The sequence below is a fragment of the Notolabrus celidotus genome, chromosome 22, assembly GCF_009762535.1.
Source record: "Notolabrus celidotus isolate fNotCel1 chromosome 22, fNotCel1.pri, whole genome shotgun sequence".
Lineage (NCBI taxonomy): Eukaryota > Metazoa > Chordata > Actinopteri > Labriformes > Labridae > Notolabrus > Notolabrus celidotus.
The window spans coordinates 11,119,408-11,142,834 of NC_048293.1; the positions used below are offsets into that span (position 1 = coordinate 11,119,408).

Genomic DNA, 23,427 nt, shown 5'->3' on the forward strand with positions numbered 1-23,427 from the left:
CACAGTCCTCACTGTGTAATTACTGTGCTATTAAGCTCCTGCGGCAGCGTAATGACTGAGTGCGATGTCGGCACTGAGCGGGAAGTGTCAAACACTTTCCTAAACTGATTTTACATATAGAGCATTTCACTGAAAGAAACCGCTGACTACAAAAGGTCTTTTGGAATAAGAGGGATTAAAAATTCCTTTCAAAACTCTAAATTAAATATCTCACTTTCCAGATGTTTCTGGAGATCCCTTTGATTCCCATCAAAACTCCCTCAAATGTCCCCTACATTCAATAGACAATAGCCAGAGCCTGCACGCAGCAGGACAGAAAAATCACAGGGGAAGTTTCAGTGGACTGAACTGACCTCAGCGTAGTTTACAGTTGCAACATGACAACTCTAAGGCTGAGTCATACAGATACCATTGGTTAGGTCTGATTTACATACCTCTCATAAAAGTCACAGACATCCCTGGATATGACAATGATATTACCACTATGATTCAACATACTTTAAAATCACAATGATATGCATCAGTAAATGTTCATACTAGAGAACTCAAATGGAAGTCATGGAGTGACACAGAGGAAATCTTTTTTTGACAGTTATGTATGACTTATTTGGTTTGGCTGGTGTGTTCATTTTTTTGTATCACAGACATGCTAAACAGATCTGATGGTTGGATACAGAAGTACACTTCAGTTTGTGGTGGTTGTATTTACTCTTAATCAGAAAAATGATCAATGCTAGAGAAGATTTGTTTCAGAGTTGCACATGAAGTGTTGAACCACCTTCAGCTCAACACCAGCAAGACCAAGGAGATGGTGATCGACTTCCGCAGGAAAACACCCCAGACTGCACCGGTGAACATCCAGGGATTGGACATCGAGAGCTTGGAGACCTAAAAATACCTGGGTGTTCACCTCAACACTGAAGACAAGAAGGGCCAAAGTCGTCTGCACCTGCTGAGAAGACTGAGGCCTTTGCAGGACTCTGTTATGGACATTTTATGACACTGTGGTAGCGTCTACACTCTTCTATGTAGTGGTCTGCTGGGGAGCAGGGAGCACAGACAGGGACAGGAAAAGACTAAACAGACTGGTCAGGAGGCCACTTCTGTCCTGGGCTGTCCTCTGGACTCCATAGAGGAGTTGGGTGAGAGGAGGACATTAGCCAAGCTGACATCCATCATGGACAATCCCTCTCACCCCCTGCATGAGACTGTGGGGTCCCTGAGCAGCTCCTTCAGCAGCAGATTGAGACTTCCCCCCTGCAGGACAGAGCGCTACCACGGGTCCTTCATCCCATCTGCAATCAGACTGTTTAACACCAGCACTGCTGTGTCCCGTTAATCAGCTGTTCTCATCCTTCATTCCACTACATGGAAGTTACTATGTGACTTGGCACATTCTCAAATAACTATTGTATTCATCTGAATCGCACTGTTCTTCATACTGTGTATGTTTGTTTTTAAATAACCTGGTGCAATTGTATCTGTGCAATAACATACCGTATCTATTTATCAGACAGAAGTGTACATAGTGTGTATATATCTGTAATAGTTGCCATATTTTCTTTTCTTTTTACTTTATTTTATTTTATTTTATTTTACCATTGCTATTATTTTTGTTATTATATTTTTTAACTATGTTAACACATTGTTGTTTTCCCCTGTCCTGTGTTGTAAGCTGCAATAAAAGAATTTCCCCCAATGGGGGACCAATAAAGTATATCTTATCTTATCTTAATTTCAGTGCAGCTGGCCACAAAAGTCAAAGCCCATACACAACACAACACTGTATAATACCTTTCACTCACATGCACTGCACTCTTGAAGATTTCCTGGTACTATCCGAGTGGTTTGCTTGTCTTAACGCAAACAGCCGAGTTCTTCACCCGGACTTCATCAAGATTTTGTCCTGCTATCCCCCTAGTTAAATGTCTGTGAGAGGTCAGGGTGAGCTGATGTGTGACCGCAGCAGGTGAGAGTCAGGAAAATTCACCACAACTGAGTGGGCAGAGTGATGGTGATGTTCATGTTGAGGGAAGGTTTGCTGCTGTATAGATTTTTGCAGCTTGCCCCACTAATACTTTTTTTTATAGTGATATAAGCAAAAACACAGGCGCCATTATGGACTCCTCCTCCTCCCCCTCCTTCTGCATATGCTACTCAGCAGGCCCCCTTCACTTACACTAACTAATGTATTTCGTGTTGTGGGAGAGAAAACCTACTTATGTGCATGAATGGCAAGTTCCTGTAATGTCAAAGCCTCAAAGTCTTGAATTATTTAGAACATTTCAGGAGAGAATGTATGAAAGGGGATCAAGATACTTCTTGGGTGAACCAAGTGGCAACTTCCGGTCTCAAAATATGATGCCAGTGCGTAAGTGCTTAAAACCGCTTCAGGCTTGCTGCAGAAACATCGGAAACCACATACACACCCATTCAGAACAGAGGATCTTTGCAGCAATAATAAACATGTTTGCAGCCTGGTTCAAAAACAGTTTAGGTCTGAGTAGCTAATTTCGGAATGGATTTTTTTATTACTCTGAATTTTCCATGTTATTAAACGTACGAGTTTTGCCCAAATAAGGACATGGTTGACTTGATTGACAGGTGGGAACCCTGTAGCTGTTAGCAAAAAGGCTTAAGGCCCACCTCTCTACCTCACACTAGCTTGGACAAAGTTGTGTTCGGTGTTTCCAATATGGCAGCCGCCGCTGCCTGGCTTCAAAACAGTGCTTCAGAAACAGATGGGTGACGTCACAGAAACTACCTCTATGGTTTGAACAGAAAACGAAAAAGTATGCACCACCTTGAAATCTTAAAAAAAATGAAGCATTATATCTTGCAAGAGAATTTTCTGACCCCACCAGCAGATCTGTGATTGCTGGCGGCGGCATGTTTAGGAATAGGTACCTATAGAAAACTTAGTTCAAAAGAGCAGAGCATTTTATAGCAAGGTCAGGCTGTAAAAATATAAAAAACAAAGCATAACTGAAGCGCAAGCAAGTTTTTTTAAGCCTGATCTTTTTTAGTTACTAGCCTTTGTATGTAGAGCTGCAAACCTCATATAATATGGTTCACTGCTAAGCCTCTGTGTCAGGACTGTAACTGGCCTCTCCAAACAGAGGCCATCCAAACGCCATCTACTGTGGGTTCTGCACTGTGCACTAAAAAGTACCTAAATGAACCCCAGTTCAAATATATACATGCTATTCCTTTAATACTTGTTTCTGTTTGTTAGAGGTTAAGGACAGAGACATGATGTTCTCACAAGAAGGCAGAGAGAATATGCTTACTTTGTAAAACTTTGCCCCGGTGTCGTTCTGGAAGAGACTCAGACTCTTGCTGTCCAGCCTCCAGTAATGTCTTTTCCTCTGTTGAAAGAGGAAAAAAAGACACCAAATCAGTCCAAATGGCAGAGCATGCATGACCAACAGAAATAACCATACTTTTTAAGTATTGTTTCATGAGGAAAATACCTTCTGTGCTGAATTCAACACATGTGAACAGCTTTGGAGAGGAACTTTTCCCCTGCATACAGGCTAAGCACAGCCCATTTCTGACTGGGCTCCTCTGTTGTGCTTTTTGGGGTTATCAGTCTTACCAGGTTGTCCCTGCTCGTATAATGAACCATCCAGCCCTCCTTCACCACAGTGGAGCTCCGCCTCTTGGTGTGTTTGATGGACTGGACCACCCGCATCAGAGGGATGTTGCTGCTAGTGGAAGGGCTAAACACACACAGAGGGTCATTACATTGATTATTTAGACAGTTAGTTTCTCTCTTAGATAAAAAATAATTTAATTTAAGTGTTTACATTCAAGTTGACACAAAGTCAGCTTGTGAAACCTCATGCTTTTGCTTTCTAACTACCCAGCGTTTGCAAGATTTTTGAGACAGAGCTAACAATACTGGAAACATATGCTTATGCTGCTTCTATACAGTAAGCATAATAACCGGATAGCCTGTACCTCGAAGCAGGATTTGTGGCTACTAGGCCATTTAAGGATTAATTTCAGGTTTTCTGTATTGCGGAGGTGGTTCATTTCTAACTAGTGATCTAAACCATGGTAACTTATTCAGAACACTTAACCTGCCCGGAGCAGGTTATATTCGGGATAAGAGATCATCCTCTGAAAAACACTGCCTACTCAAAAATCAGAGTGTTGATCCAAGAACTCTGTGAGGTCAAAGAAAGAGGGAGGAAGGACCAGAAGGACACATTTGTCCACATATGTTTACCCCAAATCATACTTTCACAGGCTAACACCAGAGCCTTGAAAGAGTTTTACTTATTAGATATCAAATAACACGTGCCTATCGTTTTGAATCATGTTTTCATGTTTATTATTTCCACACTGATTCATCTGACATCCTCATGGCTGCAAATGAAACTCTAATTCTGAAACTGTCATGGAGGCAAGAAGAATAAATTGTAGCAAAAAGTTAGCTTAAGTGAATAAACGGGTGGTATTATTGTCGGATCTTGATGTACTAATGATGGAAAGTGTTGCCTCAATCTGCGCATTCACTCTTCTCTCTTCCTTTATTTGTCTCAGCAGCTGTGTTGATTTTAGTATGGAGTATGTGTTAAACTTCTTCATATTTTTCTAATACCATAGGTTATTCTGGGTTTGCAAAAGATCTGCAGATTCAACAGCAGATCTTCATATATTAGACTAGTTCTTGTTTGCGATTGGTCATATGTTACTAACTCTGCCTATGTCATGTGACCGTGTTTATATTTATTCCGGTCTGCTATATCATGTTGATAACCAGCACAGTCAGACCCCTTAGCATGGTCTCCTTTGTTAGTGCAAGTGAAGCCAGCTAACCAGAATACACCCAGAGTATGTCTAACTTGCCTCATGGTAAAGGCCACTGGTTTCAATCATTCCCCTTTGTCCATCTTTCCCTTTCCCCTCTTGTCCCCTGACACTTTTATACTGAATGTTCAATAAGCTAAACGCAACAGATATATATAAAAAAGCAGAAGTGAGTAGCTGACATAAGAGGGGACGACCATCCTGGCTGACACAACAAAGGAAACACTGCCACCTACACTTCATCAACAGAAGTCTACAATATTAAAAGCCACATTTGCCTCTGAATTTAGTACCAGTACTAAATGCTGAACCTAAAGTTACTTAATAGAACGGCTTATTCATACCTAATTGCCTTTATGGGCTCTTCATCTTTCTCCCTGTCCAACAAGGGGGAATCCATGTCAAACATCCTCTCATCTGGGGTGGAGGGTTCTTCTGGGTCATCCAGTCCTCTGCCTCCATCCATGTCGTTACTGTCCACCTCCATAGTGTCCATGGTGGTGTCAGAGTCTGGGCCAGGGCTGGCTGGCTCTACACACAAATCATATATACATATATTAAATGTTTAAAAAATGTGTTTTTATCATTTCAGAGATGTGTTAACAAGGGATGCAGAATGTATGTTGCTGGAAAAAAAAAGCTTTATTTCTTTTCAAAATGTATGCACACTGATACATTCTCTGCAAGAGAGAGGAGACCCATTAGTGTGCATGTGTGTGAATGAGGGTGATTGTGTATAGCAATGGGTAGCATGGTCAGTTAATCATATTTGGTGGCATGACGTCATACATTACATCCTACATTAAGATTGGCACACTGGTAGAGATTGTGAAAGAGATGTCACTGACCTAAAATATATGTCTCTAAAGGGGTCAGTGTAAAATTTGAGACTCTTAGGCTATTTTCGAAATGCCTGCTACATACTACCTATGAATGCAGTTTGCAGTACATACTGCATACTGCGTTTGAAGGTAGTATGTAGTATGACTGTTGAGCTGGATCTGTTTTGCACCCTAACCCTTACCCTTACCCTAACCCTAATTATAACCCTAACCCTAATCACAACCCTAACCCTAATTACAACCCTACCCTAATCAAAACCCTAACCCTAACCACAACCCTAATCCTTACCCTACTCACAACCCTAATCCTAACCCTAAGCATAACCCTAAACATAACCCTAAACCTAACCATAACCCTAACCCTAACTCTATTCACAACCCTAACCCTAACCCTAATCACAACCCTAACCCTGACTCTAACCCTTATTATAACCCTAACCCTAACTCTATTCACAACCCTAACCCTAACCCTAATCACAACCCTAACCCTGACTCTAACCCTTATTATAACCCTAACCCTAACCCTAATCACAACCCTAACCCTAACCCTAATCACAACCCTAACCCTAACCCTAACCCTATTATAACCCTAATCACAACCCTAACCCTTATCACAACCCTAACCCTAACCCCAATCCTCACCCTAAGCCTAACCCTAATCATAACTTTAACCCTAACCCTAATCATAACTTTAACCCTAACCCTAACCCTAACCCTAATCCTAACCCTAAGCCTAACCCTAAGCCTAACCCTAACCCTAATCCTAACCCTAACCCTAACCCTAACCCTAATCATAGCTTTAACCCAAACCCTAATCATAACTTTAACCCTAACCCTAACCCTATTCTAACCCAAATCACAACCCTAACTCTAATCACAACCCTAACCCTAACCCCAATCCTAACCCTAAGCCTAACCCTAGTCCTAACCCTAATCCTAACCCTAATCATAACCCTAACCCTAACCCTAACCCTGACCCCTATCCTAACCCTAACCCTAACCCTAATCCTAACCCTGACCCTTATCCTAACCCTAACCCTAATCCTAACCCTAATCACAACCCTAACCCTAATCACAACCCTAACCCTAATCCTAACCCTAAACCCAACCATAACCCCAACCCTAATCCTAACTCTATTCACAACCCTAACCCCAACCCTAATCCTAACCCTAATCCTAATCCTAACCCTAACCCTAATCATAACTTTAACCCTAACCCTAATCATAACTTTAACCCTAGCCCTAATCCTAACCCTAACGCTATTCTAACCCTAATCACAACCCTAACCCTAATCCTAACCCTAAACCTAACCCTAACCCTAATCCTAACCCTAACCCTAATCACAACCCTAACCCTAATCCTAACTATATTCAAAACCCTAACCCTAATCATAACTTTAACCCTAACCCTAACCCTATTCTAAACCTAATCACATCCCTTACTCTAATCCTAACCCTAAACCCAATCCTCACCCTAACCCTAACCCTGGTCCTAACCCTAATCCTAACCCTAACCCTAACCCTTACCCTAACCCGAATCACAAAACTAACCATAACCCTAACCCTAATCCTCAATGCCAACCTGAGGACGTTAATAATGTTTGCTTGAGTTTGGTTCTGGTTCTGGTTCTGATTGCTTGAGTTTGGTTCTGGTTCTGATTCTGGTTCTGTTTGCTTGATTTCGGTTCTGGTTCGGTTCTGGTTCGGTTCTGGTTCGGTTCTGGTCCAGTTCGGTTCTGGTTCTGGTACGGTTCTAGTTCGGTTCTGGTTCGGTTCTGGTTCGGTTCTGGTTCGGTTCTGTTCCGGTTCGGTTCTGTTCCGGTTCGGTTCTGGTTCGGTTCGGTTTTGGTTTGGTTCTGGTTCGGTTCCGGTTCGGTTTCGGTTCGGTTCCGGTTCAGTTCTGGTTCGGTTCTGCTTCGGTCCGGTCCGGTTCGGTTCTGGTTCATTTCTGCTACAATTCTGGTTCGGTTCTGGTTCGGTTCTGGTTCGATTCGCTTGAGATTGGTTTTGGTTCTATTTGCTTGAGTTTGGTTTTGGTTCTGGTTCTGTTTGCTTAAATTAAGTTCTGGTTCTAACCCTAATCCAATCGTAACCCTAACCCTAACCCTAACCCTAATCCTGACCCTAACCCTAAACCTAACCATAACCCTAACCCTAACCCTAACCCTAATCCTAACCCTAATCCCAACCCTAACCCTAATCCTAACCCTAATCATAACCCTAACCCTAATCACAACCCTAACCCTAACCCTAATCAGAACCCTAACCCTAATCACAACCCTAAACCTAATCACAACCCTAACCCTAACCCTAACCCTAATCCTAACCCTAATCACAACCCTAACCCTAACCCTAATCCTAACCCTAATCACAACCCTAACCCTAACACTAACCCCAATCCTCACCCTAACCCTAACCCTAATCATAACCCTAATCATAACCCTAACCCTAATCACAACCCTAACCCTAACCCTAATCATAACCCTAACCCTAACCCTAACCCTAACACTAACCCCAATCCTCACCCTAACCCTAACCCTAATCCTAACCCTAACCCTAATCCTAACCCTAACCCTAGTCATAACCCTAACCCTAGTCCTAACCCTAATCCTCACCCTAACCCTAACCCTAATCACAACCCTAACCCTAATCCTAACCCTAACCCTAATCATAATTTTAACCCTAACCCCATTCTAACCCCAATCACAACCCTAACCCTAATCCTAACCCTAACCCTAATCATAACCCTAACCCTAACCCTAACCCTAGTCCTAACCCTAATCCTCACCCTAACCCTAATCACAACCCTAACCCTAATCCTAACCCTAACCCTAATCATAACCCTAACCCTAACCCTAGTCCTAACCCTAATCCTCACCCTAACCCTAGTCCTAACCCTAATCCTCACCCTAACCCTAATCATAACCCTAACCCTAACCCTAGTCCTAACCCTAATCCTCACCCTAACCCTAGTCCTAACCCTAATCCTCACCCTAACCCTAACCCTAGTCCTAACCCTAACCCTAACTCTAACCCTAACCCTAGTCCTAACCCTAATCCTCACCCTAACCCTAACCCTAGTCCTAATCCTAATCCTAACCCTAACCCTAACCCTAATCACAACCCTAACCCTAATGACAACCCTAACCCTAATCCTAACCCTAACCCTAATCCTAACTTTAACCCTAACCCCTTTCTAACCCTAATCACAACCCTAACCCTAATCCTAACCCTAACCCTAATCATAACCCTAACCCTAACCCTAGTCCTAACCCTAATCCTCACCCTAACCCTAACCCTAATCACAACCCTAACCCTAACCCTAATCACAAAACTAACCATAACCCTAACCCTAATCCTCAATGCCAACCTGAGGACGTTAATAATGTTTGCTTGAGTTTGGTTCTGGTTCTGGTTCTGATTGCTTGAGTTTGGTTCTGGTTCTGATTCTGGTTCTGTTTGCTTGATTTCGGTTCTGGTTCGGTTCTGGTCCAGTTCGGTTCTGGTCCAGTTCGGTTCTGTTCTGGTACGGTTCTGGTTCGGTTCTGGTTCGGTTCTGGTTCGGTTCTGTTCCGGTTCGGTTCTGGTTCGGTTCAGTTCTGGTTCGGTTCGGTTCTGGTTCGGTTCGGTTCTGGTTTGGTTCTGGTTCGGTTCCGGTTCGGTTTCGGTTCGGTTCTGCTTCGGTTCTGCTTCGGTCCGGTCCGGTTCGGTTCTGGTTCATTTCTGCTATAATTCTGGTTCGGTTCTGGTTCGGATCTGGTTCGGTTCTGGTTTGGTTCTAGTTTGGTTCTGGTTCGGTTCTGGTTCGATTCGCTTGAGATTGGTTTTGGTTCTATTTGCTTGAGTTTGGTTTTGGTTCTGGTTCTGTTTGCTTAAATTAAGTTCTGGTTCTAACCCTAATCCAATCCTAACCGTAACCCTAATCATAACTTTAACCCTAACCCTAACCCTAATCCTGACCCTAACCCTAAACCTAACCATAACCCTAACCCTAACCCTAATCCTAACCCTAATCCCAACCCTAACCCTAATCCTAACCCTAATCATAACCCTAACCCTAATCACAACCCTAACCCTAACCCTAATCCTAACCCTAATCCCAACCCTAACCCTAACCCTAACCCTAATCATAACCCTAACCCTAATCACAACCCTAACCCTAACCCTAATCCTAACCCTAACCCTAATCAGAACCCTAACCCTAATCACAACCCTAACCCTAATCACAACCCTAACCCTAACCCTAATCCCAACCCTAATCACAACCCTAACCCTAACCCTAATCCTAATCACAACCCTAACCCTAATCCTAACCCTAATCATAAGCCTAACCCTAACCCTAATCATAACCCTAACCCTAACCCCAATCCTCACCCTAACCCTAACCCTAATCCTAACCCCAACCCTAGTCATAACCCTAACCCTAACCCTAGTCCTAACCCTAATCCTCACCCTAACCCTAACCCTAATCACAACCCTAACCCTAATCACAACCCTAACCCTAACCCTAACCCTAATCCTAACCCTAATCACAACCCTAACCCTAACCCTAATCACAACCCTAACCCTAACCCTAATCATAACCCTAACCCTAACCCTAAACATATCCCTAACCCTAACCCCAATCCTCACCCTAACCCTAACCCTAATCCTAACCCTAACCCTAGTCATAACCCTAACCATAACCCTAGTCCTAACCCCAATCCTCACCCTAACCCTAACCCTAATCCTAACCCTAACCCTAATCATAACCCTAACCCTAACCCTAGTCCTAACCCTAATCCTCACCCTAACCCTAACCCTAATCACAACCCTAACCCTAATCCTAACCCTAATCATAACCCTAACCCTAACCCTAGTCCTAACCCTAATCCTCACCCTAACCCTAACCCTAATCACAACCCTAACCCTAATCCTAACCCTAACCCTAATCATAACCCTAATCCTAACCCTAATCACAACCCTAACCCTAACCCTAATCACAACCCTAACCCTAATCCTAACCCTAATCATAACCCTAACCCTAACCCTAATCATAACCCTAACCCTAACCCCAATCCTCACCCTAACCCTAACCCTAATCCTAACCCTAACCCTAGTCATAACCCTAACCCTAACCCTAGTCCTAACCCCAATCCTCACCCTAACCCTAACCCTAATCCTAACCCTAACCCTAATCATAACCCTAACCCTAACCCTAGTCCTAACCCTAATCCTCACCCTAACCCTAAACCTAATCACAACCCTAACCCTAATCCTAACCCTAATCATAACCCTAACCCTAACCCTAGTCCTAACCCTAACCCTAACCCTAATCACAACCCTAACCCTAATCCTAACCCTAACCCTAATCATAACCCTAACCCTAACCCTAGTCCTAACCCTAATCCTCACCCTAACCCTAACCCTAGTCCTAACCCTAATCCTCACCCTAACCCTAACCCTAGTCCTAACCCTAATCATAACCCTAACCCTAACCCTAGTCCTAACCCTAATCCTCACCCTAACCCTAACCCTAGTCCTAATCCTAACCCTAACCCTAATCATAACTTTAACCCTAACCCCATTCTAACCTTAATCACAACCCTAACCCTAACCCTAACCCTAACCCTAGTCCTAACCCTAATCCTCACCCTAACCCTAGTCCTAACCCTAATCCTCACCCTAACCCTAATCATAACCCTAACCCTAACCCTAGTCCTAACCCTAATCCTCACCCTAACCCTAGTCCTAACCCTAATCCTCACCCTAACCCTAACCCTAGTCCTAACCCTAACCCTAACTCTAACCCTAACCCTAGTCCTAACCCTAATCCTCACCCTAACCCTAACCCTAGTCCTAATCCTAATCCTAACCCTAACCCTAACCCTAATCACAACCCTAACCCTAATGACAACCCTAACCCTAATCCTAACCCTAACCCTAATCCTAACTTTAACCCTAACCCCTTTCTAACCCTAATCACAACCCTAACCCTAATCCTAACCCTAACCCTAATCATAACCCTAACCCTAACCCTAGTCCTAACCCTAATCCTCACCCTAACCCTAACCCTAATCACAACCCTAACCCTAACCCTAATCACAAAACTAACCATAACCCTAACCCTAATCCTCAATGCCAACCTGAGGACGTTAATAATGTTTGCTTGAGTTTGGTTCTGGTTCTGGTTCTGATTGCTTGAGTTTGGTTCTGGTTCTGATTCTGGTTCTGTTTGCTTGATTTCGGTTCTGGTTCGGTTCTGGTCCAGTTCGGTTCTGGTCCAGTTCGGTTCTGTTCTGGTACGGTTCTGGTTCGGTTCTGGTTCGGTTCTGGTTCGGTTCTGTTCCGGTTCGGTTCTGGTTCGGTTCAGTTCTGGTTCGGTTCGGTTCTGGTTCGGTTCGGTTCTGGTTTGGTTCTGGTTCGGTTCCGGTTCGGTTTCGGTTCGGTTCTGCTTCGGTTCTGCTTCGGTCCGGTCCGGTTCGGTTCTGGTTCATTTCTGCTATAATTCTGGTTCGGTTCTGGTTCGGATCTGGTTCGGTTCTGGTTTGGTTCTAGTTTGGTTCTGGTTCGGTTCTGGTTCGATTCGCTTGAGATTGGTTTTGGTTCTATTTGCTTGAGTTTGGTTTTGGTTCTGGTTCTGTTTGCTTAAATTAAGTTCTGGTTCTAACCCTAATCCAATCCTAACCGTAACCCTAATCATAACTTTAACCCTAACCCTAACCCTAATCCTGACCCTAACCCTAAACCTAACCATAACCCTAACCCTAACCCTAATCCTAACCCTAATCCCAACCCTAACCCTAATCCTAACCCTAATCATAACCCTAACCCTAATCACAACCCTAACCCTAACCCTAATCCTAACCCTAATCCCAACCCTAACCCTAACCCTAACCCTAATCATAACCCTAACCCTAATCACAACCCTAACCCTAACCCTAATCCTAACCCTAACCCTAATCAGAACCCTAACCCTAATCACAACCCTAACCCTAATCACAACCCTAACCCTAACCCTAATCCCAACCCTAATCACAACCCTAACCCTAACCCTAATCCTAATCACAACCCTAACCCTAATCCTAACCCTAATCATAAGCCTAACCCTAACCCTAATCATAACCCTAACCCTAACCCCAATCCTCACCCTAACCCTAACCCTAATCCTAACCCCAACCCTAGTCATAACCCTAACCCTAACCCTAGTCCTAACCCTAATCCTCACCCTAACCCTAACCCTAATCACAACCCTAACCCTAATCACAACCCTAACCCTAACCCTAACCCTAATCCTAACCCTAATCACAACCCTAACCCTAACCCTAATCACAACCCTAACCCTAACCCTAATCATAACCCTAACCCTAACCCTAAACATATCCCTAACCCTAACCCCAATCCTCACCCTAACCCTAACCCTAATCCTAACCCTAACCCTAGTCATAACCCTAACCATAACCCTAGTCCTAACCCCAATCCTCACCCTAACCCTAACCCTAATCCTAACCCTAACCCTAATCATAACCCTAACCCTAACCCTAGTCCTAACCCTAATCCTCACCCTAACCCTAACCCTAATCACAACCCTAACCCTAATCCTAACCCTAATCATAACCCTAACCCTAACCCTAGTCCTAACCCTAATCCTCACCCTAACCCTAACCCTAATCACAACCCTAACCCTAATCCTAACCCTAACCCTAATCATAACCCTAATCCTAACCCTAATCACAACCCTAACCCTAACCCTAATCACAACCCTAACCCTAATCCTAACCCTAATCATAACCCTAACCCTAACCCTAATCATAACCCTAACCCTAACCCCAATCCTCACCCTAACCCTAACCCTAATCCTAACCCTAACCCTAGTCATAACCCTAACCCTAACCCTAGTCCTAACCCCAATCCTCACCCTAACCCTAACCCTAATCCTAACCCTAACCCTAATCATAACCCTAACCCTAACCCTAGTCCTAACCCTAATCCTCACCCTAACCCTAAACCTAATCACAACCCTAACCCTAATCCTAACCCTAATCATAACCCTAACCCTAACCCTAGTCCTAACCCTAACCCTAACCCTAATCACAACCCTAACCCTAATCCTAACCCTAACCCTAATCATAACCCTAACCCTAACCCTAGTCCTAACCCTAATCCTCACCCTAACCCTAACCCTAGTCCTAACCCTAATCCTCACCCTAACCCTAACCCTAGTCCTAACCCTAATCATAACCCTAACCCTAACCCTAGTCCTAACCCTAATCCTCACCCTAACCCTAACCCTAGTCCTAATCCTAACCCTAACCCTAATCATAACTTTAACCCTAACCCCATTCTAACCTTAATCACAACCCTAACCCTAATCCTAACCCTAACCCTAGTCCTAACCCTAATCCTAACCCTAACCCTAACCCTAATCCTAACCCTAACCCTAATCCTAATCCTAACCCATTTCATTCCTTGTGGACTCAACATGACAGCATTTATACTTTTCAAGTAATTGATCTTAAACGCTTTCAGAAAATTAACAGTAGCAAGACTCACATATCCCTTCGAGCCACCAAATGGTATCATAACAATGGTGTATGCTGTTTTGTAATGACACAGCACAATTTTATAATTTATTAGAAATGTATTCAAATTATTTCACGGAGCCCCACGCTATGGTTCGTGGACCCCCAGGGGTCCCAGGACCCCACTTTGAGAACAACTAAGCTGGAGTACGGTAATTGAGCTCTCAGCCTGCAGAGAAAGTTGTGAGGCACCGACCCCCAAGCTCTCTGCCCGACTCCACTGGTCACAATATAACATAAATATAAGACTCTTTGAATCAAAAGAGCACTCTACAAGGTTAATGTAGCATAAAACTAGACAATATACCCCCGTTTTCTGTGAATGCATGATTATGAAGTGCAGGAGAAAAGATGTGAAAAAAGTTGCGCAGTGTTGCTGTCTTTTCCAGCACAGCGTGCACTCAACTTTCAATGAACAGGGGTTTGTGTTTTGTTAATCAGGTCAGGTCAAACACAGCCATGTTGGAATAATTTTCCAGGACTATATGTGATTTTCCAGGACATTTTACTTTCTCTCCCATTTTCCAGGTGTTTTCCAGTACTGGAAAACTGGTCAACTGTTTTCCAGGTTTTCCAGGACGCGTGGGAACCCTGGAGAGAGACTGGTCCACTGCATGCTGAGAAATTTTCCTGAATCAGTATGACATCTGGGAAGTTTTCGGATACTGCAGATTTTGCTTTTGTTCACATACTGAATTACTGAATTTTAACCAAATCAGTTCGGTTTTGAAAACAACCTCAGAAGTAAATGATCTCAGTGCAAGAACTTGTTAGGGGCACTCACTCTACTTTTTGAGTTTTGTGGGCGAATCATCCCAGAACAGTCAGGTGTGTGTGTGTGTGTGTGTGTGTGTGTGTGTGTGTGTGTGTGTGTGTGTGTGTGTGTGTGTGTGTGTGTGTGTGTGTGTGTGTCTGTGTGTGTGTGTGTGTGTGTGTCTGTGTGTGGCTGATTGATCCTGATTGAGAACAGGTCTGGGTAGTTTATATACACCAGTGAGTGTCAGTGCTTTGTGCTGACTCATTGTCTCACCTTCAGAGATAGTGAGAGGTTCCCTCTGTGTGTATGAGCAATCAAAGTGTGTCTATAGTACAATAGTTGGTTTCCGCTGGGCCTATATTTCTGAGAGTTTGCTTTCTGGTCAGCTGTTTGGCAACCCCTCCCCTTCCAGTTCGTAATTGTGTCCCACTCCCCTGCATCCTGACAGAACTGGCTCAGGTTCACTTGCTCTTTAGCTGATAAAGCACAATAAAAACTCTGATGTACCAGACTTTGTTCAGTTCCAGTGGATTTTTTGAGTGTCTTTCTGACTCCTGGTGTATTTCTATGAAGTGTTGGGCAAGCATTAAACTATTCTTCTGGCCCAGGACTGGACTTCTCTGACCAAAAACTTACCTCCATTGAAGTCCACCTCGCCCAAACAGTCTCTTGGTACCTTTGAAGCACATCGCTTATGGCAGTTGAATCTGCAATCTGACAGATGTAATAAAAACAAATGAAACAGTCATGATACAATAGTAAAGTATCACTTCAATGTTTTACAATGAGCCCACATCTCCTACCTTTACACTGCATGCCCTGGCGGAACAGTCCCTTGAGCAGACGCTTGCAGTACTGGCAAATGGTGGGACGAGTGTAGGTGTGAATGGCGAAGGTGTGGGGCACCTTGACCCGCCCAAGCACCATCTTCTCCATCCAGATAGGCCTGCCACTCCAGGATAGGATCCTCTTCCCTGCTTCCTGATGGGACCTCTGCTGCTGTGTTGAAAGAGTGGGAGGAAAACAAGCAAAAGAAGAAGGGGGGAAATTAGGAAGAATTAAAAACCACACACAGGAAGGAAGAGAACAGAGTAAAATTGTTAAAACAGCCTCAAAGGAAGTGTTTTGATTGATATGGAAAGACAGGTTGAATAATGACATGGCAATAGATAAAGAGAATGGAAGAGGGAATGAGAAATCTGTCATTCTGAGTTAGCATGACTTTGTGTAGTTAACACAATCCAAGTGGTTAAAAAACAGTCATTGGATTTGTCATATTTGACCACATTTGAACATTTAGCTCTGATTATATTTGAATAAATCAGGCAGTCTGGAAGCTCCTGACAGAAATGGGAAGGACACGTTCTTCATTTTTGCCAAAAAGTGAGAAGATACATAAACTTGGACTTTCAATGTCATTAGCATAATTACATTTCCTGATGACCTTTTTTGTGGGGACACAGACAAGAAGGGAATATTCCAGCGCAGGCTTATGCAAAAAATGTTTCATAAGACTCACTGAGGATCTCTCCACAGAGCAATGTGCTGCTCAATTCAATTTTCTGCATCAGTGCTATTCAACAACAGGGCCCAGGAGAGTCAGGCATGGAAAAGAGCCAAATTTGATAAGTTTAGACACGTTTAGCAGTTGAGACAAAGCTTGTGAGCAGCATGCCGAATGACTGCCTCATATTCTTGGCCAAGTCACCTGGCTTCAGTCTGAATTCTGATGACATCTTACATTCCAGCCAGCTCACTTTATCCATGAGGATTTAACAAGTATTACTACATGCCCCTTCACTAAATGATGTACAGATACTGATACATTTTCCTACTTTTCACTGGTTACCATTCATTAGGTTTCCTCAACTAATCAGAACTCACCTCATCCAGGACCACCACAGCATTTTCTGCAGGTGCCGGTCTCGGCACAGACAGGGAGGGCCCGGGCAGAGAAACATTGGACAATCGCCTCTTCCTCACACCAGTACAGTTATTTGGGATCTTAAAGGCGCATCGCTTGTGGTAGTTTAACCCACATCCTGAAAGTATAAACACACAAATAACGTCAGTAACACAAACTCAGGGACACAAAGTGCTACAGACCTTTCTGCAGCAGCCTGTGAGGTCAAGAAGGTTGTAGATTTGTAGAATGGGCTTTAAAATGGGAATTTATGACTTTGAATGTGTTGCTGTTAAACAAATCAAATACTTGAATTGCATTAATATCTTGAGAGAACCTCACTTGTAGCCTCTTAACTTGAAAATGAAGTTAGTGTAATTTAATTCTGATCTTGCCAGGACAGAAAAAGAATCTGGATGTGAAGTGGTTCACAAGCTACAGTCCATGGAAAACACTTCTACATTACCATAATAGCATCAAAAATTAAAAGTGTATATGGACACAATAGGAAGAAGGCTGGATTTTGTCATGGAGTACTATTGTATCAAGCCATAACGCTGAGGCAGGATGACTCTTGTAATTAAAAGGGTTTTTAGACTGCAGGAACTTTTCCCAGGAACTAGGGACTTTTTAAGGAGCTATGCGCATTTGGACAACAGGAACCAGGGTCTAAATTTAGTTCTGGGGTAGTAACTCACCCCTATAGACCCTCTGCTTGGGGGTTAGTATTTTTTCAAAGGTCAGGAAACTAACACTGACAACAATGGGCCACAGAAACCCCTAGAACAAAAAGCTCCTGGAACTTCTGGTTGAAAAGCACCATAAGTGAACCTCACCTGTCTTGACTCTTTAGCTACGCCCTAAAAGAGAACCTGTGTGGTCAAAACTGGTCAGTGTTTTTTCTGTTTGTTGATGTTTTAATGATAGATACCGTGAATAATAAAGCATTAAAACTAAATCCTTGGCTCTATCAAGTTACCAAAAGATCTGCCTCCATTCAACTTTCTAATCTACAAGAGCATGTGGCAGTAGGAATCATTTTCCTTTAAGGCAAAAAAGGGGCCAATAGTACTGAAAAAAAGTGATTATTTTTGTGCGTCTGACCTTCACATTTGAGTCCTTGCCGGACGAGACCCCACAGCATCTCCCCGCAGTAGTCACAGAAGGTGGGGGCCTTGTAGGAGTGGACATAAAGGGCATGGGGTCGGATCTGGAAGTCTTCAACTGTGGCTTGAGCTGGAAACGACACACAAGTGGCATGACAAGAACTCTGAGAAAAGAAATCATAAAAGGAGCTTCTATGAAAAAAGAAATATAGATGATGAGAGAGGAGGAAATCAGTTGTTTTATCACATATACTTGTACACTGTTTTTACAGGCTTGAATATAATTGACAGACTCTCAATAGTTGAGGATGTAAATAGGAAAAAAGAACTGAGATTCTCTTTGTTATTGTCCAAGTAGACACATGCCTGAGTTTATGCAAGTGCTATGTTTGTAACTCTTCAGTAGAGGGAGCCAAATCAGCAGAAAGAATGTCTTTATTTAATGTATGATAGTGATAGGACACACCCAAAAGGCAAAAGAGGAATTCAGAATGACTCCGTTATATCAGCCAATTCATTAAAGTGACAAACATCAAAGCGGACAGAGATGAGGTCCTCTTTCTTGTGTCTCTGTTTTTCCTTTGTGCCTGTTGTTCTGAATCAAATGGACACAGTGAGCTCATTGTTGGAAGCAAGAGTTGTTTAGTCACAGCTGTGAATCACCAAAAGACGTGAAGATGAGTAACATTCAGAGGTGACAGCTGAAACTGGAGCTTCAAACTGGAAGAGTGTTCCTCGCTGTTCCTGTGCAATCATTTATGCGGCCGCAGCAATCAACGAGGGAGCAGTTAATCTTTACACTCCGGGTTAAGCAGCAGAACCTGCGAGCCCGTGTGGTGACGGTGATGTCATTGTGTGTGTGGGATTGTATGTGTGTGTGTGTTACTTCATTTCCTATGAGGTGATTCAAACAAACACTTTTTTTTTGGGATGAGTACATTCTCAGCTGTTGGAGCTGTGATGAGGTGCAGAGCCATCAATAGACATGTGGCCTGTAATGGAAAACATTCGCTTTTGATAAGAATCTGCACATGATCCTCATAACGAAAGCATAAAAAAACATCTTTAAAAATGAGAACATCTAATAATTGGATTTTTATTTTCAATTCAGATATCACAGGAATCTTAATGGTCAATAAGAAGCCAGTCAAGCTGAATCTATCTGGTCTTTAAATAAAAGAAACAAAAAAATCAAATTTTATGAATTTAAATCACTTCCTTGGAACGCTGTAATAAATTCTCTGAGGAATTCATATAATTCAGACCATGAATAAACTAAAGCAACATTTTTCTCCATTCTAGTAGAGGGGACGGCTGAATTGATGAACAACTGAAGCAGGTCACATGTCCTGGAGCGAACATAGCTCCCTGATCGCGACACATGAAAGGCAGCATTCATGAGCTTTTTCACACACGTCTGCAAAACAACTGAATGCTTCTTAGCAGTCAGAGTTATGTAACGCTTGTCGTGCTAATTAGCTTCAAACAACACCACACATAAGCTCAATGCGCTGTTTTTTTGAAGCACTTCACACAAGAGGAGAGGCTTACATGAATGCTGTATCTGTTTGCTTTGAGGCGCAGAGTTTCCATTTCAAGGCCACAAGTTTCCATCTGACAAAAACACATTTATGCTAAACGGGAGGTGAAATATCAGTGTCTCTACGGCTTGTGAAAGTGGGTGAGAATTTAAGGGAGTGTAAAACAGAACAAAGGGACAATCGGTCAACCCTCCTGGGCAGAGATGGCCTACGCAGCGTTCAGGGCCGCCCCGCACAACAGAGCGTGTTTACACTCAGCAGGTCTACTACAATCACTTACTGCAGGAAAAACAAGCTCTCTTCTTTGAGACAGCAGCCAAGGAAAAGCCACTTTTGCCTCCTTCTCGCAGCAAGAGAGAAACGCAGCTCCTCTCTCTCCCACAGCCGCAGGATTCAACAACAGGTTGGTTGGGAAAAACTGAGCGGAAGATGACAGGAGACAAATTGTGGGGCGGAATAGCTTTATATTTTTCCTGCGCCAAATGAAAGGCTTTGGAAGGTTGATCTCTCAGTTCATGCTTTTCAAACAGTTATCTAGTGTCTGACATGCAAAGCTCTCCTTGAGATGGGGGCTACGTTTATTGAGTGTAAGATGAAATAAAAGAAACAGCATGTGTTGAATATGTAGCAAATCTGAGATCCGACTCCTCGTCTTTCATTAGGGTGTATCTGAGGCTGTAAATTGTCAGGCTCCACTGCTGAGGCTTACACCTGCAGATGGATTTGCTGAGGTAGGAGGGATTAGACTGAGAGAAAGCGAGAAGGGAGAGAGAGCAACAGAGACTGACACAAAAGAGAGCACAAGATAAACACAGACAGTGAGAAACAAAAAGAAGGAAGTTCTCCAGTCTTTAGTCTACATTCCTTTAGCCCTGCTGCCTGAAGTATTCTCAGATCCTGAACCTATACAATCATCCCCTGCATAAATCCCTGCAAACAATGCTCCCAGCCCAGGAGAGAGGGGGAGATATTCAGCACAGGTGGTGTCAGGTGCTTCCCAGTGGAGACAGATGGAGCAGGAGAACGGATTAGAGCAGAACAGATACTCTAAGCCATTTGTTGGTCTCAGCACTGCAGAGGAAGCTGATTCATTCATCACAGGAAGTGGCAAAGAAAAGCCAAGCACCTGTGTAGCTGATAGAAAGGTGTAAAAACTGATGGAAAGTTTTCTTTTTTTGGTGGAACAGAGCATATTTATGACAAAATAAAAAGTGTAGGAGCATGGATGTGGTGTGTTGGGTGATTCACTGGATTTAACGAAGCACTTAAAAGAATTGCACAATGATTATTCTATTGCAGCAGATATGATTAAATGAGCTCACTGTAACAAGACACCACAGGCTGTGTTTACTGGAAGGGGTGTCGAATATGACAAGACAGAAAAATCTAACACAGCAAACTTTCCTTAGTTTATTAATCTAAGACCATTGTTTGGACTTTAAAACACTTGGTGTCTACTGCTCGGTGGAATTTTACGGCTTTTGCTCCCATTTTGGAAATCTAGAGAAGCCAAGATCTTAAGTATGTTTCTTTGGACCTTTTTTCCGTCCAAATCTTTGCTGACATTTCAACTGACAGAAGCGTTTTAAGAGAAATCAATACTGGCCAAAGAGACCAGCTGCTATACTCTTAATCCAAAGACTCCTGCTGGGCTTCTGTCCTGCAGCTCTTCAAACTAGGGGTGAGAATTGCCAAGAACCTCACGATACGATACGCATCACAATACTTGGGTCACGATACGACAGTATCACGATATATCACCATATCACAATATGGTGATATATTGCGATATTCTACACAGTAAACTAAGAAAAAATTAGGGATGGTGTTTATGTAAACCACACAATATTACTCAAAATTGAAAGGACAAATTAAGTCAAAATTATTTGATTGAAAACAACTTTTCCACTTTATTGTTTTTGAAATACTGAAGTTGTATTTTAGTTCCAACTTGGCTAAAATGTGAGTTTTTATTATAACAAAAATATCAATATTAAGAGTTGAAATATTGATATCATATTGGAGGTCAAAGTATCGCGATATATTGCTCTATCGATATTTTTTCACACCTCTACTTCAAACTTTGACTTTCAAGTTTGAATATGTACACATTGTACACATTATCTCCACCCCGTGACAATAAGCTTCCATGGAGAGTAAAAAGCTTATCATTAACAGAGTGTTGGTTAAAACCTTGTGTTCATTCTTTACTTTTGCCAAGAGCAGTAAATGTCTGTCGAGTCAATGTTTCAGTTTCCTTTACAAAGACTTTCAGTAGTCTTTCAACACATTCATAGCAAGGCATCACTTCATTGTGCAGTTTCACTAGAGCTGGCTTACCAGAGAGCACCACTTCAATAAGGTCTCCTTCGTGGATGTCTTCAGCTGACGTCAGTCTCTGCAAGATGTTCTCATCGCTTAAGTCATGGCGGAACAGCAGGATCTTGTCGTACATACCGAAGAATCCGCACTCTGGAAACTGGAGAGAGGTGGAGATATTAGATGGAGATATGAGCAAAGTAAGTCAAGCTTTTAGTTATGTTCCAAGCCTGATGAATAATCATGGAGATAATCTATAAGCACAGTGTCAAACAGTAATGGTTAGTGCACTCTGGTGGGTCCACGTCTGATAAAACCACCAAATGTGATTCAACTTTGTTACATTAAAGCTCCTGTGGGGAGTTTTGAGACTGAAATTAATGCCAATAACTCTGTATGACCTGCAAAAGCAAACAAGGCCATTAGTATAAAGATTGATTATTGTTTGATAGTTGTTTTTAATGACTGAAAATGCCACCAGTATCACAAATCATTAACTGCAAACTGGTGAAACAGCAGTGTGTTTGTTTGTTTTTTTCATTTTACACTTGGCTTGCAACGATTTGTCTTCTTCATCAAAAATCAATGTTGATGATTCATTAGTGATGTTTTCATGCTATGAAAATTTACATACGATTTCAAAAGTTGAATTACAGAGGAGTGAGACATCTTGCAGCCATACTATCTTTGCTGAGAGTTGCACTAGTGAAACAGAGCAGAAAGTAACAGGCAAACAAAACTATTTGAAATAAATTCCTATAGAGTGAGGCATCTCACGTCTTTACTATCTCTGCTAAGGTTGGCACATGGAAGACAGCGACCATGAAGCAACAGGTAAACACCATAGAGTGATATATTCTAAGTCTGGCAGCAATTTAGCCTCAACGCTGCAAAGAAAAGAGCTGCCTGCAAGATCTGTAATGTCAGGACTTGCTTATCATGGGAGTACATCAGTATTGCGCGATCATCTGAAGAGAAGGCATGGTGACTTTCAGCTGAATGATTCAAAGTAACCATCACAGTGTGTACGTTTTCATTCCCTTACCTTAAAATCTTTACTTTACTTTTGCAGTTCATCTTTTTCTCTCCTCATTGCTTTTGCTTCCTCCTCCCCTGTCATTCAACAGTGGAGCAAACTTTTACCATGCTACACGTTAAAGCTAAATCATTGGTCTTACATGAATTAAGAATTCAAACCACATATTTAGAATTTAAAATAGCACTGTTAAAGCTGCTGTTACATGATGTTTTTTTACGTGTAACGTTTTTTACACCATTCCTACCAACAGCAGCTTTAAGTTAAAAGGCTGATTGCTAAATAAGAAGTAAGTGTGGCTAACATTAGCAGAGCTAGCACCAGCATCCTTTTGTCCCTTTTGCAGGTTAACGTCCACATGCCTGTGCTGGTTACCCAGTTAGCCAGATATAACCGAGATACAAATTTATCTTCAATCTCAAAAAGTGAATACTGCCAGACAGCACAGCCCTACGAGATTCCATCTGTCATCTGTGCTTTTTCACATCCAGGTGTGTGGTTGCGTAACAACTTAGACACAACATATAGCATAGGGACAACATAT

At 42.6% G+C, this 23,427-nt stretch overlaps 1 protein-coding gene across 5 annotated transcripts in view; it reads right to left on the reverse strand.

The window, feature by feature from the left end:
• Positions 1-23,427, reverse strand: part of prkd3 (protein kinase D3) — a 57,526-nt gene that overhangs the window by 8,687 nt on the left and 25,412 nt on the right. For 2 of the 5 annotated variants that reach the window (XM_034675659.1, XM_034675661.1), the window contains 8 exons: positions 21,869-22,007; positions 17,986-18,117; positions 16,863-17,020; positions 15,782-15,974; positions 15,615-15,692; positions 5,163-5,349; positions 3,599-3,722; positions 3,291-3,368 (listed from right to left, as the gene is read on the reverse strand). In XM_034675659.1, the coding sequence (XP_034531550.1) occupies positions 3,291-3,368; positions 3,599-3,722; positions 5,163-5,349; positions 15,615-15,692; positions 15,782-15,974; positions 16,863-17,020; positions 17,986-18,117; positions 21,869-22,007 (1,089 nt within the window). Of the gene's footprint in view, positions 1-3,290; positions 3,369-3,598; positions 3,723-5,162; positions 5,350-15,614; positions 15,693-15,781; positions 15,978-16,862; positions 17,021-17,985; positions 18,152-21,868; positions 22,008-23,427 lie in introns of those variants that run through there. The other 3 variants (XM_034675658.1, XM_034675660.1, XM_034675662.1) reach the window with 2 other exon arrangements.